The sequence below is a fragment of the Brachyhypopomus gauderio genome, chromosome 9 (assembly GCF_052324685.1).
Source record: "Brachyhypopomus gauderio isolate BG-103 chromosome 9, BGAUD_0.2, whole genome shotgun sequence".
NCBI classification, from domain to species: Eukaryota; Metazoa; Chordata; class Actinopteri; order Gymnotiformes; family Hypopomidae; genus Brachyhypopomus; species Brachyhypopomus gauderio.
In genome coordinates this window covers 26,703,482-26,722,272 of record NC_135219.1, presented here as the reverse complement: position 1 = coordinate 26,722,272, position 18,791 = coordinate 26,703,482, and the positions used below count along the sequence as shown (strand labels likewise).

The 18,791-nt window shown below is 42.6% G+C and overlaps 2 protein-coding genes across 3 annotated transcripts in view; both read right to left on the bottom strand.

Annotated features, from left to right (window-relative positions):
• Positions 1-1,808: 1,808 nt before the first annotated feature.
• Positions 1,809-8,265, bottom strand: LOC143522604 (uncharacterized). 2 transcript variants are annotated; one of them, XM_077016317.1, is made up of 9 exons: positions 5,963-8,265; positions 5,556-5,690; positions 5,217-5,395; positions 4,857-4,993; positions 4,258-4,351; positions 3,744-4,052; positions 3,453-3,624; positions 2,877-3,016; positions 1,809-2,601 (listed from the first exon to the last, which is right to left on the bottom strand). In XM_077016317.1, exons 1-9 carry the CDS (start codon positions 6,054-6,056, stop codon positions 2,278-2,280), a joined length of 1,584 nt encoding a protein of 527 aa, XP_076872432.1. In that variant the 5' UTR covers positions 6,057-8,265; the 3' UTR covers positions 1,809-2,277. The 2 variants fall into 2 exon arrangements, with proteins under 2 accessions (XP_076872432.1, XP_076872433.1); XM_077016318.1 differs by having other exon boundaries at positions 6,719-8,265.
• Positions 8,266-10,443: 2,178 nt separating this feature from the next.
• Positions 10,444-18,791, bottom strand: part of tshr (thyroid stimulating hormone receptor) — a 169,491-nt gene continuing 161,143 nt past the window's right edge. Inside the window, 2 exon segments of the mRNA XM_077018157.1 lie at positions 10,444-11,585; positions 11,587-12,856. Of these exon segments, the coding sequence (XP_076874272.1) occupies positions 11,475-11,585; positions 11,587-12,856 (1,381 nt within the window). The 3' untranslated portion in view covers positions 10,444-11,474.

The following is an 18,791-nucleotide window of genomic DNA, read 5'->3' as shown; positions in this document are numbered from 1 at the left end:
TTCCCGCTGCCCGCCGCCCGGCCGCGCCTGTGCCCGCTTCCCGCCGCCCGGCCGCGCCTGTGCCCGCTGCCCGGCCGCGCCTGTGCCCGCCGCCCGGCCGCGCCTGTGCCCGCCGCCCAGCCGCGCCTGTGCCCCAAGAGACTGTGCTGCCCCCTGTTGGGCATGGACTCTGTGTACTGTCTGCTCCGCCCTGTGTTCCTGCTCCTGTGCCCGGGTTCCCCATGTTCCCCAGTCCTGTCCCTGGTTTTGTTTTGGTTCCTGTCCCTGTGGTTGTGTCTGTCAAGGTCTGTGTTCCTGTTCCCGTGTCTGTTTCCGGTGGTGTCCTCTCTGTCCCGGTTCCCGTGTCTGTTCCCCAGATTGTGGCCCACTTCGTTCCTGTCCCAGTCTCCGTCGTCCAAGCCGTGTTTGCCTCAGTGTTTACCTCTGCCATGTCCCCTGGCCCCGCTCCAGTGTCTGTCCCCGGTCCTGTCCTGTCCAGCCCTGCTCCCGTGCCTCGCCCTGGCCCTATCCGGTCTCCCTGTGTCCCGTGTCATGCCGTGTCCCGGCCCAGCTCTTGGCCTGTCTCCCTGTCTCCAGTCCCTGCCATGCCCCAGGTCCCATGTCCTGTTCTGCCCGGTCCTGTCCCTCTGGTCTGTCCTGTGTCTGCTGTTCCTGTCCCTCGCCGTGTGCCATAGTTCCCTGTCCTGTCCTGTCCTGGTCGGTGTCCCTGTCCTGTCTGCCCTTGCGTGCCCCGGAGTGGCACGCTTTGAGGGGGGGTTCTGTCACGTAGGGCAACGCCCCCTCTCGTAGCTGTCACTCTGGGTTCCCTCATGTCCGTGTTCCCTGCCTGTTTGTCCCGCCCTGCTCGTTTATTTTGATGATTCCTTGTTTGTTACCACGCCCCTGTGTCATTGTCATCACCTGTCCCTAGTTTGGTTCTATGTATATAAGTCCCATCATTCCCCAGTCGTGTCATCCGTGATTTTGTCTACTGTGTGCCTTGTACTTTGTTTGGTCGTATCCGTCGGTGTGCATTTACTGTTAGCCTGTTTATTCCCTGGTCCGTAAGTCCTCCTTGTTCTTGTTATTATGTCAGTTCATGTTTCTTGTTCGGATAGCCTGCCCGTTGTGACCCATGCCTGTGACTACGACTCTGCTTTTGGTATTCCCCGTATTAAATCTCGCTCTTCTCAGCGATTGTGTCCGTCTCCTCGCTCCGTGGCGCGAGCCACGTTACACAGTGCAGGTACTTGGTTAGCGTCTTTAGGCCCGTCGTGTACGAAAAGAGTGCCGTTGTCACTCGACACCCTTCTGCACAGCAAAAATGCCAGTGTTAAATCAACTCTGAGAGTGTTAAATTTAACACTGAAAAAGTGTGTATATGCGTCCACTCTTTTCAGTGTTAATTTAACACGAACACTAGTGTTAATATTTTTACACTCAGTTATTTTTTAACACTGTAGGAAGTTAAAAATGAACACTGACTAACGTATGTCTAGTGTCCGTGTTAATATTTTTACACTCAGCTATAGTTATTTCAACACTTTAAGGAGTTAAAATTAATACTTGTTAAGTGTTAATTTTACACCACACTAGTATATTTTTACACTTAAATCTAGCAATTTCGACACTGTAGGGAGTTAAAATCTAACACCAGCTAGTGTCACTAGTACTTTCCACTAGTGTCATTTTAATAAAACGTTACACTACTGCGGTTGAAAATGCTACACTGACTTCCAATGCATTCAGACCAATGGGTGTAAAATTTGACTACTACTAAACCACCCACCTTTAGCCAACACAACCACCCAGTAAACCCATCTCAAAAATACACAAGGCAAACACTTCTTTAGAAAAATTCTCTTATTAAATGGCCACCACACCACATTAACAATTAACAGTTTGCATGGATTCACATATAATTACAATATGGAACAAGGTACACTTGACCTGAGCAATAACGGAGCTGCATATGTCCCCAGTATGTTTCTTTTCAACTGGAACATGTGTAGTGACCTTCACAGGAGGATCCACATTCACTGGTGTGGAAGGTCCAGCCACAGCCTCAAATTCAAAACTGCTGGCAGGATCTGGATCAAAACAGTCTTTACGCACTCGAGAAAGGTGACGTTGATAACCAGAATATGTACAAAAAGTGTTCAAACAACCAGGTTCTCCACAGTTCAATCGCAGAGACTTTGCGGGATACAATCCATGCTCAAACTTCAAATGTCTAAATAACATTGAACAACTGGTGTGGTGTAGTTTACAAAAGTAACATGTGTACATTTCTCGTCTTCAAAACTCACAGTGAAGAAGCCTTGCTCGGATTTCTTTTACCCTAGGACTTTCTTTCACTTTGCTGACGTCAATGCCATACACAGTGGTTTGGATGAAGATGAAGAAGCTGGACAGGGCATCATCATACGACACAGCAAAAGCATAATGCGCCTTGAAGAGCTCATCAAAGGCAGCAACCGGGGTCTGCATCCTGCAGGGAATGGCCTTCTGGTCCAGTATGATGTAGAAGTCCTGGATGCAGTTGCTTCTTTCTCCAACACCGAGCAGGAAGGGCTGATTGGGGCCAGTTTCTTTAAGGAAGGTCTCCATGCTTGTTCCCACCTGTGAGTGGAAAAGTGAGTGTGAGTGATGAAATGTTTTTACTCAAGTCATTTTAATTCATGTGCGAATGAATGTATGAATGGATGTGAGCAATACACTTGAATTACTGATGAATTCAGGACATGGATCTATGAATGTACACAATATTCATTTATTTTTGTGTGATAAATGGATGTATTACTTTTTGAAAACTATTTAACTGCACCCCATGAATTACAATGCCATATTGGCTCCTGAAAACCTTGCATCAGTGATGTACAGTCCTAAGAAAATACCTTCATGAACTTGATCAGGCGTCGAGTAGCCTCTGATGCACTCATCTTGCCACCCTTCTTGCCTTTAACTGTTGGAGGCAAGAGGTGAAGCAGAAGCAGGATGGCAGCCATCTTAGAATCCCACTCCTCAGAATGCCAGACTGCAGAAATAGAAGTGACACATTGCCGCATCAGTTACAGTTAAGTTTTCTTTAATTACATGATGGACTGAATATGGTTAGCAGTAAGACGCAGTATGTAATTTGTAGTAAAGGGAACAAAAACATGAGAGAACACAACAATGTCCTCTTTTCTTTTTGCACTGAAGGCATGAGTAATCTACTGTATCTACTAATTAGTGGGCTATATTCACACATCCGCTACTTCCTGAACTTGAGTTTGCTCCTGGTTTCCTGTCTTACATTATTGAACAAACTGATTAATCCAGGTGTGTCTGACATCAAAACTATGGTCAAATACACCTGGATTAATCAGTTTGTTCAATAATGTAAGACAGGAAACCAGGAGCAAACTCAAGTTCAGGAAGTAGTGGATGTGTGCAGATTTTTAAGATTATGAAGCCTATTATACACTTACCACCATCATCAGACTCTTGTTGTGCAGACAGAAGCAACTCATCAACATGTGGACTTGGGGTTAGGTTCTTGCAGCAATCTGCGATGACTCTCGGTTTGAAAAATGTTGGCCACTTGGAGAGGAATTTAACAGACACCTCCTCACCAAAGATCATTGAGAAGTCTTGGTCGATCTTAAAACAGAAAACATGAAGTGGAAGAGAACACAGTTGTCATGGCACTATAAGCATCAATTAAACAGACAAGCAAAATAAGGCAACCACAAAATTGTCAGCAATACATTTATGCTTACCAAGCCAGGTGTATCTAAGAATCTGGGAAAGAGATCCAGGACAATAGAAGCACTATCTGGGTCTTGAATCACTCTTTGCCTGTGCTGGAATGTGGCCTTCATCTTATTTTTGACAAGGATTGTATCACTTGAGTGTTTCATCATAGATATGGCTTCCCTGCATTCATCACCGGTCAACTGCTTCTCATCTGAAAGGATATTGCGTGGAGTCTTGGGGCCCTCTTGGAAAGTTGTATTGGATTTCTTGCGGTCTTGAGCAGAGGTCCGCTGAACAGTTTTCAGCCTCCACGATAGGTAGCCGGAACCACTCTGGTGATCATAAAAATGTTCATATTGATAAAGAAAAACAGAGACTCATATCAACTGAAAATTCCAGAAAAACCCTTTAACAGACCCCAGTGAGAGCAACAGAGGAGGGATGCCTCAACCAGGACTGGCAGACTTGCTATTGACAAAAACAGTTTTAAAAAAATATACACCAAATATTCTAGGATGCATTATGGTTTATACTCACATAGCCATTCTTAGAATCTGGGTCACTCAATTTAGGGAAAAGTGTTGTAATCCCAAGTGCATAGAGTTTCCACACATTTACCGGAGGTACCCTCCTGGGAAGAGAGAGATCATTCCTCCAAAAATGGCAAATTTCATTTATGTGTACTTGTGTTATTATAGTTAACCCATTGATGCCTGATGCTGCATAGCACAAAATTGACCCTAGTGCCTGGAGGTGCATTACGCCGCATTTGGGCTCATGAGTGCAAGAAGAGAGTCTTGGCTTTTAAATGCAATTAATTTCATGTTTTTATGTGCTAGGGATGCTGAGGTATTTAGGTTTTTGTAGGCTTACAGCAACTTTTCTCAAAAAGGGCTCAGGCATTTAGCAGGCGTTTTTTGGCAGGTGCTTTAGGAATCAATGGGTTAAGCAAAACAAAAAAAAAATAAATTTAGTATATAACAATAATAAAAAATAAATGAATATCAGATAACATCAGCTTAGTAAAATAAACAACTAAACTAAATCTGAAGAGCAAATTAAATAGCTAAATAAAAATAAAAACTAATGAAACACTTTAACAACCACAATCCGTTATTGCAAGTGCATTCACTTACCCATGGCTCTCCACCATATCTGCCACAAGAATGTTTACCATCTTTCTTCTTGTAACATCTCTGATGGTGCTTGTTTTCTCGTACTCTTCTAGTATTTCTTTTCCACCAAGCTTTGAACACAGAGCAGCTCTAACATTCTGAAACAACAATTGCATATCAATCACACTGCAAGTGTGTATTTCAGCTGATGTAACAGTTATTTGGGATGATAAATGAGAATTAGCCATCATAGCAAAGCTCTGCATCTTCAGTTCAACACCTACTGAAGTTACAGTACTAATATACTTATTGTGAAACTTTAATATAAGGTTTGACATTGGTCTAATTGACCTCAGGGTCAATAGCATTTGGCTAACTTACATCTCTTGCAACGTTGCCATCCAGGGGTCCTTCAATCAGCTGTCTTCTCCGAGTCTTTGTAGATTCCAGTATCCGTGTTGAGTCAGAACCTGATGATGACCCTTGGGATGCACATGATGGTGATGGTGACCAGTCTGATGAAGATGAGCTCTCTAAGAACGTCACCTCAGTATGGGTACCTAAGAAAACACATAGCATTACATTGTAAATGACAATTGGCTATACACATCCACCGCTTCCTGAACTTGAGACAGGAAATGAGTTACAGCTCAATTTACCTTTTTTATCAAACAAACTCAAGAATTAATTAATTAAAAACATAAGCCTGCAGTCACTTACCATAACATTCCTCTGCCTTGAAAAACACACCTGATGACTTTAAGAGTTCATCAAATATGTCTGAATCCACTTCAACATTAGATGAATCCATCAGCCTCAAAGAAGCAGAATCTGGCAAATTGAATTTTGCCAGCACTGAAACAAAAGATACTGTGGATAAGCAAGGTTTGGGAGCGACAAACATGCATTGAGCAAAGCTGATGGACTATAAATACACTGGAGTTAGCAGGAAATATAATTTTCATCTGTAGTTTCCAAGAAAATACACTGTAAAACCTTAAAGGGGCATTATGTAGGATTAGAAGTTTTACTAGAGTGCATTTCCGCAGAGAAAACACTCGTAATCCTACATTGTGCCACTTTAAAAACACAAATAAACATGACAGTCAAATTAGCCTAACAGGTACCTGCTTGCAAAAACTGGGAGTAACTGTACTCATCCTCGGCCTGTGGTACCCTGACCCATTTTCTGACTCCATTATATTCTACAGGAACCAGCATGTTGCTTTAAAGACAAAAATGACATTACTTGAGGTATTCCTAAATTCTCTACATTTACACCCAGTGATTCCCGCCCTGGTGTGAGGAGGAGGATGACTGAACACTACAATTACAGTGACTACCACATAACAGCAAACATGACACTGACCCTGATGAAGGAATGTGAAATAACATTAAGTTACTGTTAAAAAAAAGAACACAGCTGTAAGTTATATATTTTACAGCTGTAAAAAAAATTTTACATATACTTTTCTCCATGAGAGACTTTTTACATATACTTTTCTCCATGTACCCAAACGTCGCTAATAAACGTTCATAGGAAACAGAAAATTTATCAGTTACCAAACATAGGCTAATACATGCCTAGCCCTACTTAAAACATGCCTTGCACATTTGTAATGTCGACATACTACACTCCTATCGTGCACAACATTTTCAATTCAACCATATTACTTAAAGAGCCTTCGCTTATGAACACCATAAATGATTTGAGGGATTGTTTGCTAAACCCTGGTCCAGTGCAGTGTTGGCCAGCGCTAGCAAGCTAAGCTAACGTTCGTTAGTTAGCCTAATGCGCTTAGCTACCTAGCAGCCAAAATCAACCACAAAAACGGTAATATCAATCCCAAAGGGATAATTTTATCGACCAAAACTTAACTTACCATAGAAAGGAGAGGTTTTCACGACGAAGTATGACTGCTGCTGCTGCTGAGTGACAGTGTCCCAGGTAATGCTCCGGCAGGCGAATCAAAGGGTGGGTGTGGCCAATTTAACGAGCCACAGTGTAAATTCAGAGTGATCCTCATAACGACAGATATTAACTCTGACACTATGGGGATTAACTCCAGAGGGAGTTAATATTGATCAATTCCGAGTAAAATTACTAGTAACTCCTGTTAATTTACACCAACACAGAAAAATTAACACTGGCACATTTGCTGTGTGGGTAACCCCCATCGTGGGATTATTTCCCTTAGTAGCATCTTTGCCACCGTATCTGAATTCTGCTTTGTGGTGGGGAAGGCCTCCGTCCATTTGCTAAACAAACATACACACAAGCATATATTTCTTTCCTTCAGCAGGTGTTAGTTCAACAAAATCAATTTGCCAGTGTTGGAACGGTTCGGTCAGCAGCGCGTGTCCAGCGGGTGCATATTTTGTTCTGTTATCCCCTGTGGTGTGTTTTGTGCACAAACCAGACATCGTGAAAAAAATTTTGGGTGAGTGTGGTTTTTCCTGGTGTGTGCCATTGTCTGCCCCTATCCCCCCTTTGCTCATTGTGACCTCTCTCATGAGCAATTTCAATCAGTCCTCTCATGTAGGCTGTAGGGAGACACGGCTTACCTGTCTCTGTGTGTGTCCAGACTCCCCCCACTGTTTTGCACCCCCCTTTTTCCCATCTCTGTTTTTCTTACATTGTGGCTTGTGTTTGTATTGCTCTGGTTGTTAGGGGTGTGTCTTCCCTGTTGCTGTGATCTGTTAGCATCATTTGTGTGTGTGGAGCCTGCGAAGCTGTGTGTTGGGCTGTGGGGTCTGTGAAGGCATTGCCTTTTGCTACTGTGTCGCCTGTTCTGGTGTGTGCGGCACATTTGAAGATTGCAATTTGTGACGGCAGTAGCACGGCCTCCAACAGTTGTGAGATTAGTTGGTGGTTTATCTTTGACCTTGAGCTGGTAAGGAACGGTGAAAGGGAGTGATATTGTTTCCAAAACCTCTGTGTGGATAAATGTGCTACTTTCTGGTCCTGTAAAATTCAAGAAACACCATGTTTGACCCGAAGTGTGAGTTGAGCATACCCCACTATATCTCTGAATGCTACCAGTGCCTTTTCTGCAGCTGCTATCGCTGCAGCCCGGCTGCCCCGGGGTCTAGTTTTCCTGAGAAGTAGGCTACGGGTCTCTGTCTGTCACTGTGGGCTTGAGTCAAAACACTTTAACGTCAACACTCCCCTCACACATACGAACACTGCATTTTATTTCAGAATTCAAAACTGTTCTTAAGACTAATTCGTTTAAACTGGCTTATTCTCTTTAACAAATGTTATTTTTATCTCTGTTTGTTGTGTCAGAATTTCAATACATACTACGTCATGACCTAGGAAGTGCACTTTTTGTCTGCAATATTGCAAATTTGCTTAGGAACCTTGTGGCCTTCCCTTGCTAGGTGATGTAGCAATGCCACTATGGCTCTCTTTGCATGCTTCTCATGTTTACAAAGAGTATCAGAGCATCTACGTAGTGCAACAGTGCAATGCCCTCTGGAAGTTTCAGAGAGGCCAGACTGTCTCGACGCACTGCATTGTAAATGGTAGGTGACTCACAATAGTCTTGGCATAAGACTATTGTGAGTCACATACACAATGTGTATGTTTTTTCCTTCAAAGGAAAATGCCAACCAGTACTGGCTATCTGGATGCACTGAAAATGCATTTGCTAGGTCCACTACACTGAACCACTGGCTATCTGGGGGAATCTGGGAAAGAATAGTGTGTGGATTTGGCACTTCTTGCATGTGTGCTGCCACGTTGACACCCTGCAAATCCTGCACAAATCGCCATTCTTCCCACCCTGGTTTCCTAACTGGAAAAATTGGAGTGCGCACGGGTTAGGGCACCGTTCTATCACTTCAGCTTGCCTAAGTGATTGGAAAAACTGGCCTAATTTCCCTCGAGCGCCTCAGGCTTCAAAGGGTATTGATGTTGCTTTGGACTATCGCCAATGACATGTACTAAATCATAAAGTTCATAATGATCTCTTATAATCTAAGTGACATCACCTAATCAAGAATGACATAATTTCTGTCACACGTCCTAAACAGTGTTTCTGAGCAATACTTAGTGCAACTTTTGAAGAATTAATTTGTCGTGGAAATTTTCTAATAAATGGATGAGGACTCAGGTGTGGTTAAAATGATTGATTTAATAAGACAAAAATCACACAGACATGAGAGTCTCATTCAAGCATGACACTCTGAAGGCAAGAGGGCAGTCCTCTTCCTTATATACACAGTTCAGCAGTTCTAACAAGCTATTAAGTTATTAGCACAGCATGTACCAAAACACAGGTACCCAGCAGGCTACTTTTGTCTGACATGTATGTATTTCCTAATATGGACTCTCCTAGAGTTAGTGGAAGAAACTGGTGTATCAATAGGACACAAAGACAGCTGAATTCCCAGAATAGTGGACTAGTGACACTCAGCTGACAAAGTGCTCTGACCCTCTGCACTTTGCCTGACCTGGGTCATAGTATGGAACACATGAGCTAAACCTGGTTACACTGAATCACACTAAGTCAGTATGTAGTCCTTCTGCTTTAGCCAGAATGGACAAATACTAAATCATAAAGTTTATAATGATCTCTTATAAATAACTAAACATAATCTAATCAATGATAATTTATCAATAGTCAATCATTTCTGTCACAGAATTGAAAACTCATATTTCGTTAGAAAACAGTTGTTTAATGTGATAGCAAGCTGTTTCATCATTTTTGCATCTTCAGTTCTGGATTTTAACACAGGACTTAAACCTTGGGCAATCAGATAAGGCTGGAATTTAGAGTCTTATGAGTGTAGGTCCTTCCTGACTGTGGTCCCAGTGTCCTCCAATAGAAGGTTGATTCTGACTAGAACTCTTAGAAGGCCTTTCTCCCAAGCTCAGGAGATCAGATACGGTCAGAATTCTAAGCTTTTGGAGACGAACACCATTGTGAATGTAGATTCCTTAGAGCCTGTTTATGGGTGAAGAACCAGTGTTTGATTGATTGACTCTTTGATTGATTACATACAATCAAAGAGACATTCAGCAGGGAAAGGAATCCACTCTGGGTGTCATATTAAAATGGCTTCGGCTGTCAATGCTACAGTAACAGAGGAAGGGAGCATCCAATTAAGGGTGGGGTGTACCTGTAGCAACAGTATATACTTTTCCATGTCTGTTGATATTTAATTTAACTCTTTCTATCTATCTTTTTCTGTGTCTTAGTTGTTTCATTGCTTTTGTTCCCAACTGGAGGGAAATGCCTTAACTTTGAATATGCAAAGGCATGACTGGTAGTCCCCCCCTTCTTGCAATAACCTTGGATCAATACTAAAACTCCGTAACCTAGTAAGAAAAGTTAGTTGAAGTTGCAATTAGGAGTTCGAAAGAAGCCAAAAACATTGCTACTAGAAATGTGCCTGGATTTCCATGAAAACGTCAATATTAAGGCAATCCAAGAACTAAGTATATAAGTAGTATAGGGGTTATAGTATATAATAATTAACTATATTATATACTATTAACATTATAGTACATAATTTTAACAGTGGAGGAAATAAGTATTTGATCCCCCACTGACTTTTTAAATAATAAGCTTTAATACAAAAAAGTTAATGAAACATCTCATAATCTTATGCCAGCTTTATTTTAACAGTGCCACATAGAATATCAAAAGAAAAATGGAGAAAATTACATGAAATGAGAAATAAAAAATTATTTGCATTTCATTGAGAGAAATAAGTATTTGATCTACAGTAAAACTAATTTGATCTAGTAATGTTGGCTCCCACAGACTAGGGGACTAGATTTAGTTCCCTACCACAGCCCTTCAGATTATCATCCAAAAAGCAAAACCAGCAGATCATGCAGGCAATGTAAGATACTGGAAGATCAGAAGGCAGCTGAAACATCTAAGGTTATCAAAATGGATGATCAGAACCAGAGTATACACAAAATATATTAGACCAATATAAACCAATACTTTGCAAAGAGAGTGAATGCACAGAATTCATTGAGATGGAATAAGTCACAACAGACTTTATTCTGGTGAAGGTGTCTGAAGGGGGTGTGCTCTATTGATTAGCAATAATATACCAGCTAATTCTGGTATGGAACTGCTTGCAGACATGAGAGTCAACAGGTTTTTTACTTCATGGGAAAAAGACAACAATGATCATAAAGTGCCTGAACATTTGTACTTATGTATGAACTGAAAATACATAAGTGGGGCAGTCATGGCCTGGTGGTAGGGAACTGGTCTTGTGACCGGAGGGTCGTGGGTTGGATTCCCAGATCTGAGGCCATGACTGAGGTGCCCTTGAGCAAAGCACCTAACCCCAACTGCTCCCTGGGCGCCGGGCTAGGGCTGGGTGATCCACAGCCCCCTAGTAATCACTAGTGGGTGTGTATGTATGTGTGTGTTTTAACTGCACAGATGGGTAAAAAGTGGAGGACAAATTTCAATTGCGGTGAAAAAAAAATCACAATTGACAAAATATGGCACATTTAAAACATCAGTGGCAAATATGAATATCTTCACTGATGAGCAAATTGACTCTTTTTCAAGTTAAAGCATCAACTTCAACATGGCTCTGTATATATACAAAATTAATACATTCCCACAACTGGGTTAATTCCTTCAATATAATTCAAAATATTCATATTGAGTTAATGTCTCCTGCTTCTTTCCTTCTTTGCTTTTGCAGGGTTGGTGACAGGTATCTGAGGCCTGAACAGTCCATTAGGTTAGGAGGAGTTTCTTCAGATTTTTGTCCTCTCCTCCTGCCTGAATGATCCTTTTTTTCTATGCTTTGAGGAGAGGGTTTGGCCTCGAAACAATTGGGCCTGCCACTGACACAGGCCAATTTTGCTGAACAGGATGAATACATCACCACGAAAAGCCTTAGTAAAGATGGCATAAAGAAAAGGATTAGCACAGGAGTTCAGTGGATAGAACAGCACCAAGAGTATCTTAGAGTTGGACATAGTAATAAGTGGGTGGTCCAGTACAGCCGACATGGCATAAAAGCAAATTGGCGCCATGCAGAGAAAATCAGTGAAAATTAGAACAGCCATACGTTTGGCAATGTTTGTGTCTTTTCTAGCTGAGTTGTAGGTGGGGTTGTGCACAATATAGTATATTTTAATGTAGCATGTGCAAATAACCATAAAAGCAAGAATGTTAAGGACAAGCACAAGAACAATGTATATCTGATCTATCAAGGTCTGGGTGTCCATTGGTAAGCAAATGCTGACCTTCTGGTAGCTGCTCACTCCTAGCACAGGCATAAGAGCCAGAAAGAAGCATAAGAACCATCCTCCAAGCATAATAGCAGAGGCATGGCATAATCGCAGCTTGCGATCTAAGTGCATTGCATAACTAATGGCATGCCAGCGCTCCAAAGTAATAGTTGTCAAAGTAAAAACTGACAACTCACTAGCAAAGACAGAAAAGAATCCAGCAAGCATGCACCCTGGCCCAGTCTGCCAGTCTATGGCATGATTATAGTATTCTGACTGTGTGTAAATGTCAACTGAGGCGATAAGAAGCAGATAGATGCCCATGCATAAGTCAGCAAAGGCTAGGTGACACATAAAGAACCGAGAGACAGATAGTTTGTAGTGGCTGGTAAGTAACACAAAGAGCACTAACAGGTTTCCCAGTACAGCCAACAGACTGACAAACCAGACAGACACTCGCAGGAAGCTGAAGCCCATAATGTCCTCACATGGGTTGAACTCATCAGGCATTGGAGTGCACACCACTTCCTCTCCATCCTCACACACAACATAGTCATAGCGACTGTCAAAGTCCTGCCTGGGTACCCCTTGGGGGTTCTTCAGTTCATCCCCAAATCCCATGCCATGTTCAAAGTGTCGATCAAAAAAGTCATAGTAATCTAGGGTAAGGTGGAAGTCCTGATGATTGATGCCTTGGGCTATGCCACGATGGAGGGCTGGGACTGTAAGTCTGCCTATTGATCTCTTATGGTGTTGTTTAGACTTGGAAGTCAAATTACAAACGACATACTCCAGGTACCTGTTATTGATAAAAAAAAGAGAATGTGGTTTTGTTTTCTAATAGCTCGTTGAATGCTATAAGCTTCAACATACTTCTAATTGCTAAGATGTAAGTAATTAAGTAATAGATTTTACCATTTAGAATACTACTATTTAGTATTCTGTATGGTGGCCCTAAAGTGCATCTTTAATTAAAAATAAAACATCTTGAAATAAACATTGGCAGCTTGATAAAAACTGACAATTTTTAATAGAAAGATTTTGATCATTTTCCATTACAAGCATAGCCATCATGAGGAATTGATCCATCATAGTTTTAGCTCTACTGGATGCAAATTTTATAAGGGTTCATCAGAACTTTGATTACTTATTAGACTCTGACAAAATTTATGAGTGCAGAATAATTTTTAGCATATTATTACCCTAACAATTTCTTTTACTTTATTCATTTTAGATTTACAGGGACACAGCAATAAAACATTTTTCAGTGTGCCAGTTTATCGAACTTGAGTCAGTTTAAACTGCTTTGTAAGACCATTCTTATCCTTGGGTAATTAGTTTTTTATTCTTTTTTGTGTGGGAGATATTTCTTACTCCATGCTAAGAAAATATTAAAGCATAGATGTACATGGTCATCTGTATGTTTCATTTATTGTGCTAACCAGTGTTGAAGACCATTAGGCAAAAAAACTGCAAGAATTTTGGTTAATTATCTGTATTCCTGGTGAACTGCCCTAGAAATCCATCCCCCTTCAAATAAGAGCAAAGAAGATTAATGTGCATGAATCACAATTAAGAACTATCACGGTAGGCAGGGTCCGTGGCTCAGGAGACGCCCACTTCCTGACCAGTGTTAATTTCATTGACAAATAATTTTTGTCATAGTTTTGGTCAACAAACCTTTTTTTCATGGCGAAAATGAGATGATAACTAAATAAAAACTATACAAAGGGATAAAAACGATGATGAAATTAATGGACATTTTCGACAAGGAATAAAAACGAAATGAAAATATTGGCCAGCGACGACATCCAATCAGACCTATTTCTCTTCCGGCTTTCAAGAGAGGTGGTCACACTTTATCTCTGCTTCTGCACTCCCTCCCTTCTATTCAGCTCAGCCTAGATTCTCTGTCTTGTCTTAGTAACCTGACAAGATTTGATCAGGTGGTCTCTCATTGCAATTGACATAATTTTTTCCACGAGGAGTCATGGTGCGGGAGAACCCACATGTCCGGTCGGAACATTCTCATCTGGATATGTGCATGACTCATGGGGGACCTGGCGTAGTTTGTGTCTTGCGCCTCTCTCCCTGGAAGATGTTGAGGACGTGTTCTTATTTGGAACTTTGATCACTGGGGTTCTGCTGTTTGAATTAGGCATTGCCCTGGTGTATCGGGAAATTAAAAGAGTGGGGTCAGTTATCGAACGCCCACGCCAAGTGCCCAACATGATTTATGCAGTAGGTAGAGCTGTCGGAACACAGACTGTGACTGTTGGTAAAAGCTTGGAGGCAATCGTGGATGGAATCAATACGTGTGAAGTTGGATCAGTTGGGAGACTGCTGACTTACAGTAAGAGGAGTTTGTGTGCTCAAACACTCAAGGACGATCTCATTCATTCATTCTGCTTATCTGCATTGGTGCCCAAACAAAATTCTCCCAAAAGGTTGTCTTGGTTACCTGCTCCCACCCCCACACAGAGACTGTCAGAGATGGCTCTCGCCTTCCACTGCGAACTTTGACACAAAAACCCCCTCCACATCTGAATGAATCACGCCTCTCACTGCTTACTGTCTGTGTTATCAATGCTTGTATGTGCAATGGAGATTTTTTTGCATGCACACAGATTGTTGTCCTGTTTTTGAGAATAATTGTGGTCATATTTTTTTGTCTCCTCCCAATGTTATCTCTATGTTTCTCTCCCATTCTGCATAACCAGCGGTGCAGTAATTGCAGTGGCCGCTCTGGTTTCCGGTGCTTTAACACTGGAGTCTGAATGACAATAAAGTTGACTTTGACTTTATTAGGAGACAAAAATTTGCTGCAGGACTTTTTATGTCAGAATTCAAAATAGTAAAATTTGAATTCTGTTTTTCATTTTTATTTTATAATTACTACTTTGGTTGCTATTTTCTTGATATGCAGACATTCATATATATAGTTAAAAAACAGCCCTCCTTTATCTTTTAGAACAAAATATAGCATGTTCTACTGAAAGAAGAGAATATTGTAACCAGAAAAGTGTCAGTTTTGTAAGAGAAATACTTTTTGGAGAAAAATACAGATACAAAATGTATCTGGAAAACATTTGTGTATATGCGCTTTTTTTAAATTGTATTTTTTCATTTACCAGTTTAAGCTATTATACATCAGAAGTGTCATAACAGACCATTACAACTATAAAGTGATTTGCAACTGCAGTGTCACTCAAATATTTGGGACTTGACTTGGACTGGAGACCAAAGACTTGAGACTTGACTTGGACTTGAGATCAAAGACTTGAGACTTGACTTGGACTTGCAAAAAATGACTTGTGAGAATCGCTGTCTGCTTCCCTCATTGTTTATGGTTCTCCCCTTTGCCTTAGAAAAAATAGACAAATCTCTTAACAGTCTCTTAAAAGTCTTCTTTAAGAAGTCCCTCTGTCTTCCACTCATTACCTGTATTAATGGCACCTGTTTGAACTTATCCGTATAAAAGACACCTGACCAAACCCTTCAACAGTCACACTCCAAACTTCACTATGGTGAAGACCAAAGAGCTGTTGAAGGACACCAGTGACAAAATTGTAGACCTGCACCAGGCTGGGAAGACTGGGAATCTGCAATAGCTAAGCAGCTTGGTGTGAAGAAATCATCTGTGGCAGCAATAATTAGAAAATGGAAGACCTACAAGACCACTGATAATCTCCCTCGATTAGGGGACCTGTAGTGCAATATCCAGGCAGACGGAATGGATATACAGACGAGCATTGGCTTGGCTCTCGGTTGGCTTTCAAGAGTTATTGTGAACCACCGATAAGGTGGAGTCATCACAGGGAAAGCCACCGAGAAGCGGTTGTGTCTGTGTGTTCTTTCAGGCTCAACCAAGACCAGGTGATTAAGACCACGCCCCCAGAGCAGAGCCCCGCTGCCACAGCGCCCCCAGAGGTCGTCACCACGGGAACCAGGCCAGCTGAAGATGCAACCCCTGATGCAGACCTCCCTCATCTGTTTCTGCCAGCCTCACCCCTGGATACCCCAAAAAAAAAGGGGGGGGGGGGGGGGGGGGGTAGTAGCCACGCTCCCTAGGTGTGGCCAGCTCGAGTGCCGGAAGCCCAGGAATGGCCAGCTCGAGTACCGGACGCCCTGTTGTGGTCTGTGCGAGAGCGGGAGGTCCAGGAAGGACTTGTGCAAAAGTCAGAGGCCCAGGAGTGGCCACTGCCCATTCCTGTGACCCGGAAGAGGCCTCCGCCCGTTCCCGCGACCCAGAGGGGGTCTTCGCCTGTTCCTGGTCCCGCGACCCAGAGGGGGTGGTTGCCTGTTACTGTTTCTGCGACCCAAAGGGGTTCGTCGCCTGTTCCTGTGCCTGCCTACGTTTCCCTCCTGTTTCCCCGGAGACTGTGCTGCCCAGGTGTAGGCCTGAACTCAGTGAATTGTCTACTACACTCAATGGTTGTTCTGTCTCTGTGTCCATGTTCCCCTAGGTCCCATGTTCCATCCCTGGTTTTGTGTTGGTCCCTGTTCCCATTGTTGTGTCTGTCCAAGTCCGGTTACCTGTTCCTGAGTCTGTTTCCAGTGGTGTTTTCTCTGTTCCTGTCCCCATATCTGTTCCCCAGATTGTGACCCACTTTGTACCTGTCTCTGTAGTCTATAGTATTTTTGCTTCTGTGTTTGCCTCAGCCCAATACCCTGGCCCCGCTCCAGTGTCTACTCCCAGTCCTGTCCCATCCAGCCCTGCTCCCGTACCTCGTCCTATCCTGTCTGTTCTGCCATGTCCCAGCCCAGCTCCTGGCCAGTCTCTGCATCTCCTTTCCCTGCCATGGTCCAGTCTCCATGCCCTGCTTTACCCGGTCCTGTCTCTCCAGTCTGTCCTGTAGTGTCCTGTCCTTTGTACGCTGTCCCTGTCACTCGCTGTGCCCTGTGGTTCCCTGTCTTGTTCTAGTCTGTTCCCCTGTCCTGTCTGCCCCCGAGTGACACGCTTAGAGGGAGGGCACTGTCACGTAGGGCTACGCCCACTTCTTCTAGCTGTCACTCCAGTTTCCTTGCTCCTTGTGTCTGTAGGTCCTTGCTCATTGATCCCGCCTTGTTGTCTGTTTCTATGGTTTCCTCCCCGTCTGCCACGCCAGTGTCTCCAGCTGTGTCTAGTTTAGTCCTGTGTATTTATATCCCTGTGTTTCCCTAGCCCGTTGTTTTGTCCATTTGTTCATGGCTCTGTGTCTTTTGCGATCTCCGTTGGTTTTGTCTAGTCATGAGTATTGCTTCCCTGCCTGTAACTACAACTTCGGTTATGGAATTCCCCTTATTAAATCTCGCTCTCCTCAGCATTTGTGTCTTCCTACTTGCTCCGCAGCCCATGCTGCATTACATACAGTTATAGTATAGTATAGTATAGTATAGTGCTTTGACATGGAATGAAAACCTGCCGTTCATCACAAGACATTTACATTGACAATATCAACACCCAGAATTTTCAATCTAGTTACCTTATACTTAGTCTGATTGTGTGATTTGTGTGTGACTTGTGTATTCGTCTGTATAATTAGATTTTTTTTGTAATTTGTGTGTTTTTGTGTGATTTGTGTATTTAACCAGGCCACCCAAAGAGGATGGGTCCCTGCAGGATAAACACCTATCAGGATGCAAGCACCTGCCGGTGGATGTACCGATGCCAGTGTTGGACGTGCCATTGCCACAAGAGGTCGTGCGGATGCTAGCTCCTATCAGAGGCTCACCATCTGCACCGAAGGGATTGTGACTAGCTGGCCGGGGAACATGAATTGTGACTACTACTGTAGAACTGTAGAAACACCCTGCGCACCACGGACTTGTGCTAACGGGCCGCCAAATAGAGGATGGGTTCCCTTTTGAGTCTTGGTCCTCCCGAGGTTTCTTCCTATTCCCCACCATCTTAGGGAGTTTTTCCTTGCCACTGTCGCCTTTGGCTTGCTCATTAGGGATTTGGACCCATATGATTGTTAACCTTGTAAATCCTGTAAAGATTGTAAAGCTGCTTTGTGACAACATGCGTTGTGAAAAGCACTATACAAATAAATTTGATTTGAATTGATTAGCCAACAGGCAGATAGCCAGCACTAGATTTCTGAACTAGTGTTCAGAATACTGTTTGGCAATATTGTCGAATTTAGATTATAGGAGGGTATGTGAATCTATAGTTAACAACAACACTGTAAATTTAAAGGATTTATTATAGATTATGTTAATGTAATGGGCAGGGAGTGCGAATGAAAATGGAAGCGATCAGGCCAAGTCTCAGGGAAAAAGGAGGGTTTATTGAATAACGTGCGCAAACCAACGACCTGTGGCATAACCCAAATTAAGGATATAATAACCAGCAATCAACTGTTACAAGTATTGAGTGTATTCACATGATATTCAGTAGGATAACATTTCTGTATTAAAATCCTTTTTTATTGGACAAATTTTCTGAGATACTGACTTTTGGGTTTTCATTATGTGATGAGTAACAATGTCTTTTAGTGCAATTCTGCTTGTAATATTAATTGAGGGGATTGTTACCTGGTGTGGACTGTTGGGAGGGGAGGAGTTGTTTAATATAAATAGGGAAAGAAGACGAACGAAGAGAGAATGTGCGCTTTAAAGGACGTGGAGTTTTGTCCTTTTTTATTGGAAACCGCGACATGAGTTTTTACTAAAAAGTCGGATCAACTGTGGAACGACAGTCAGGGCCATCAGGATACACCATAGTGACATTGCAGGAGTGAGGAGTCCGT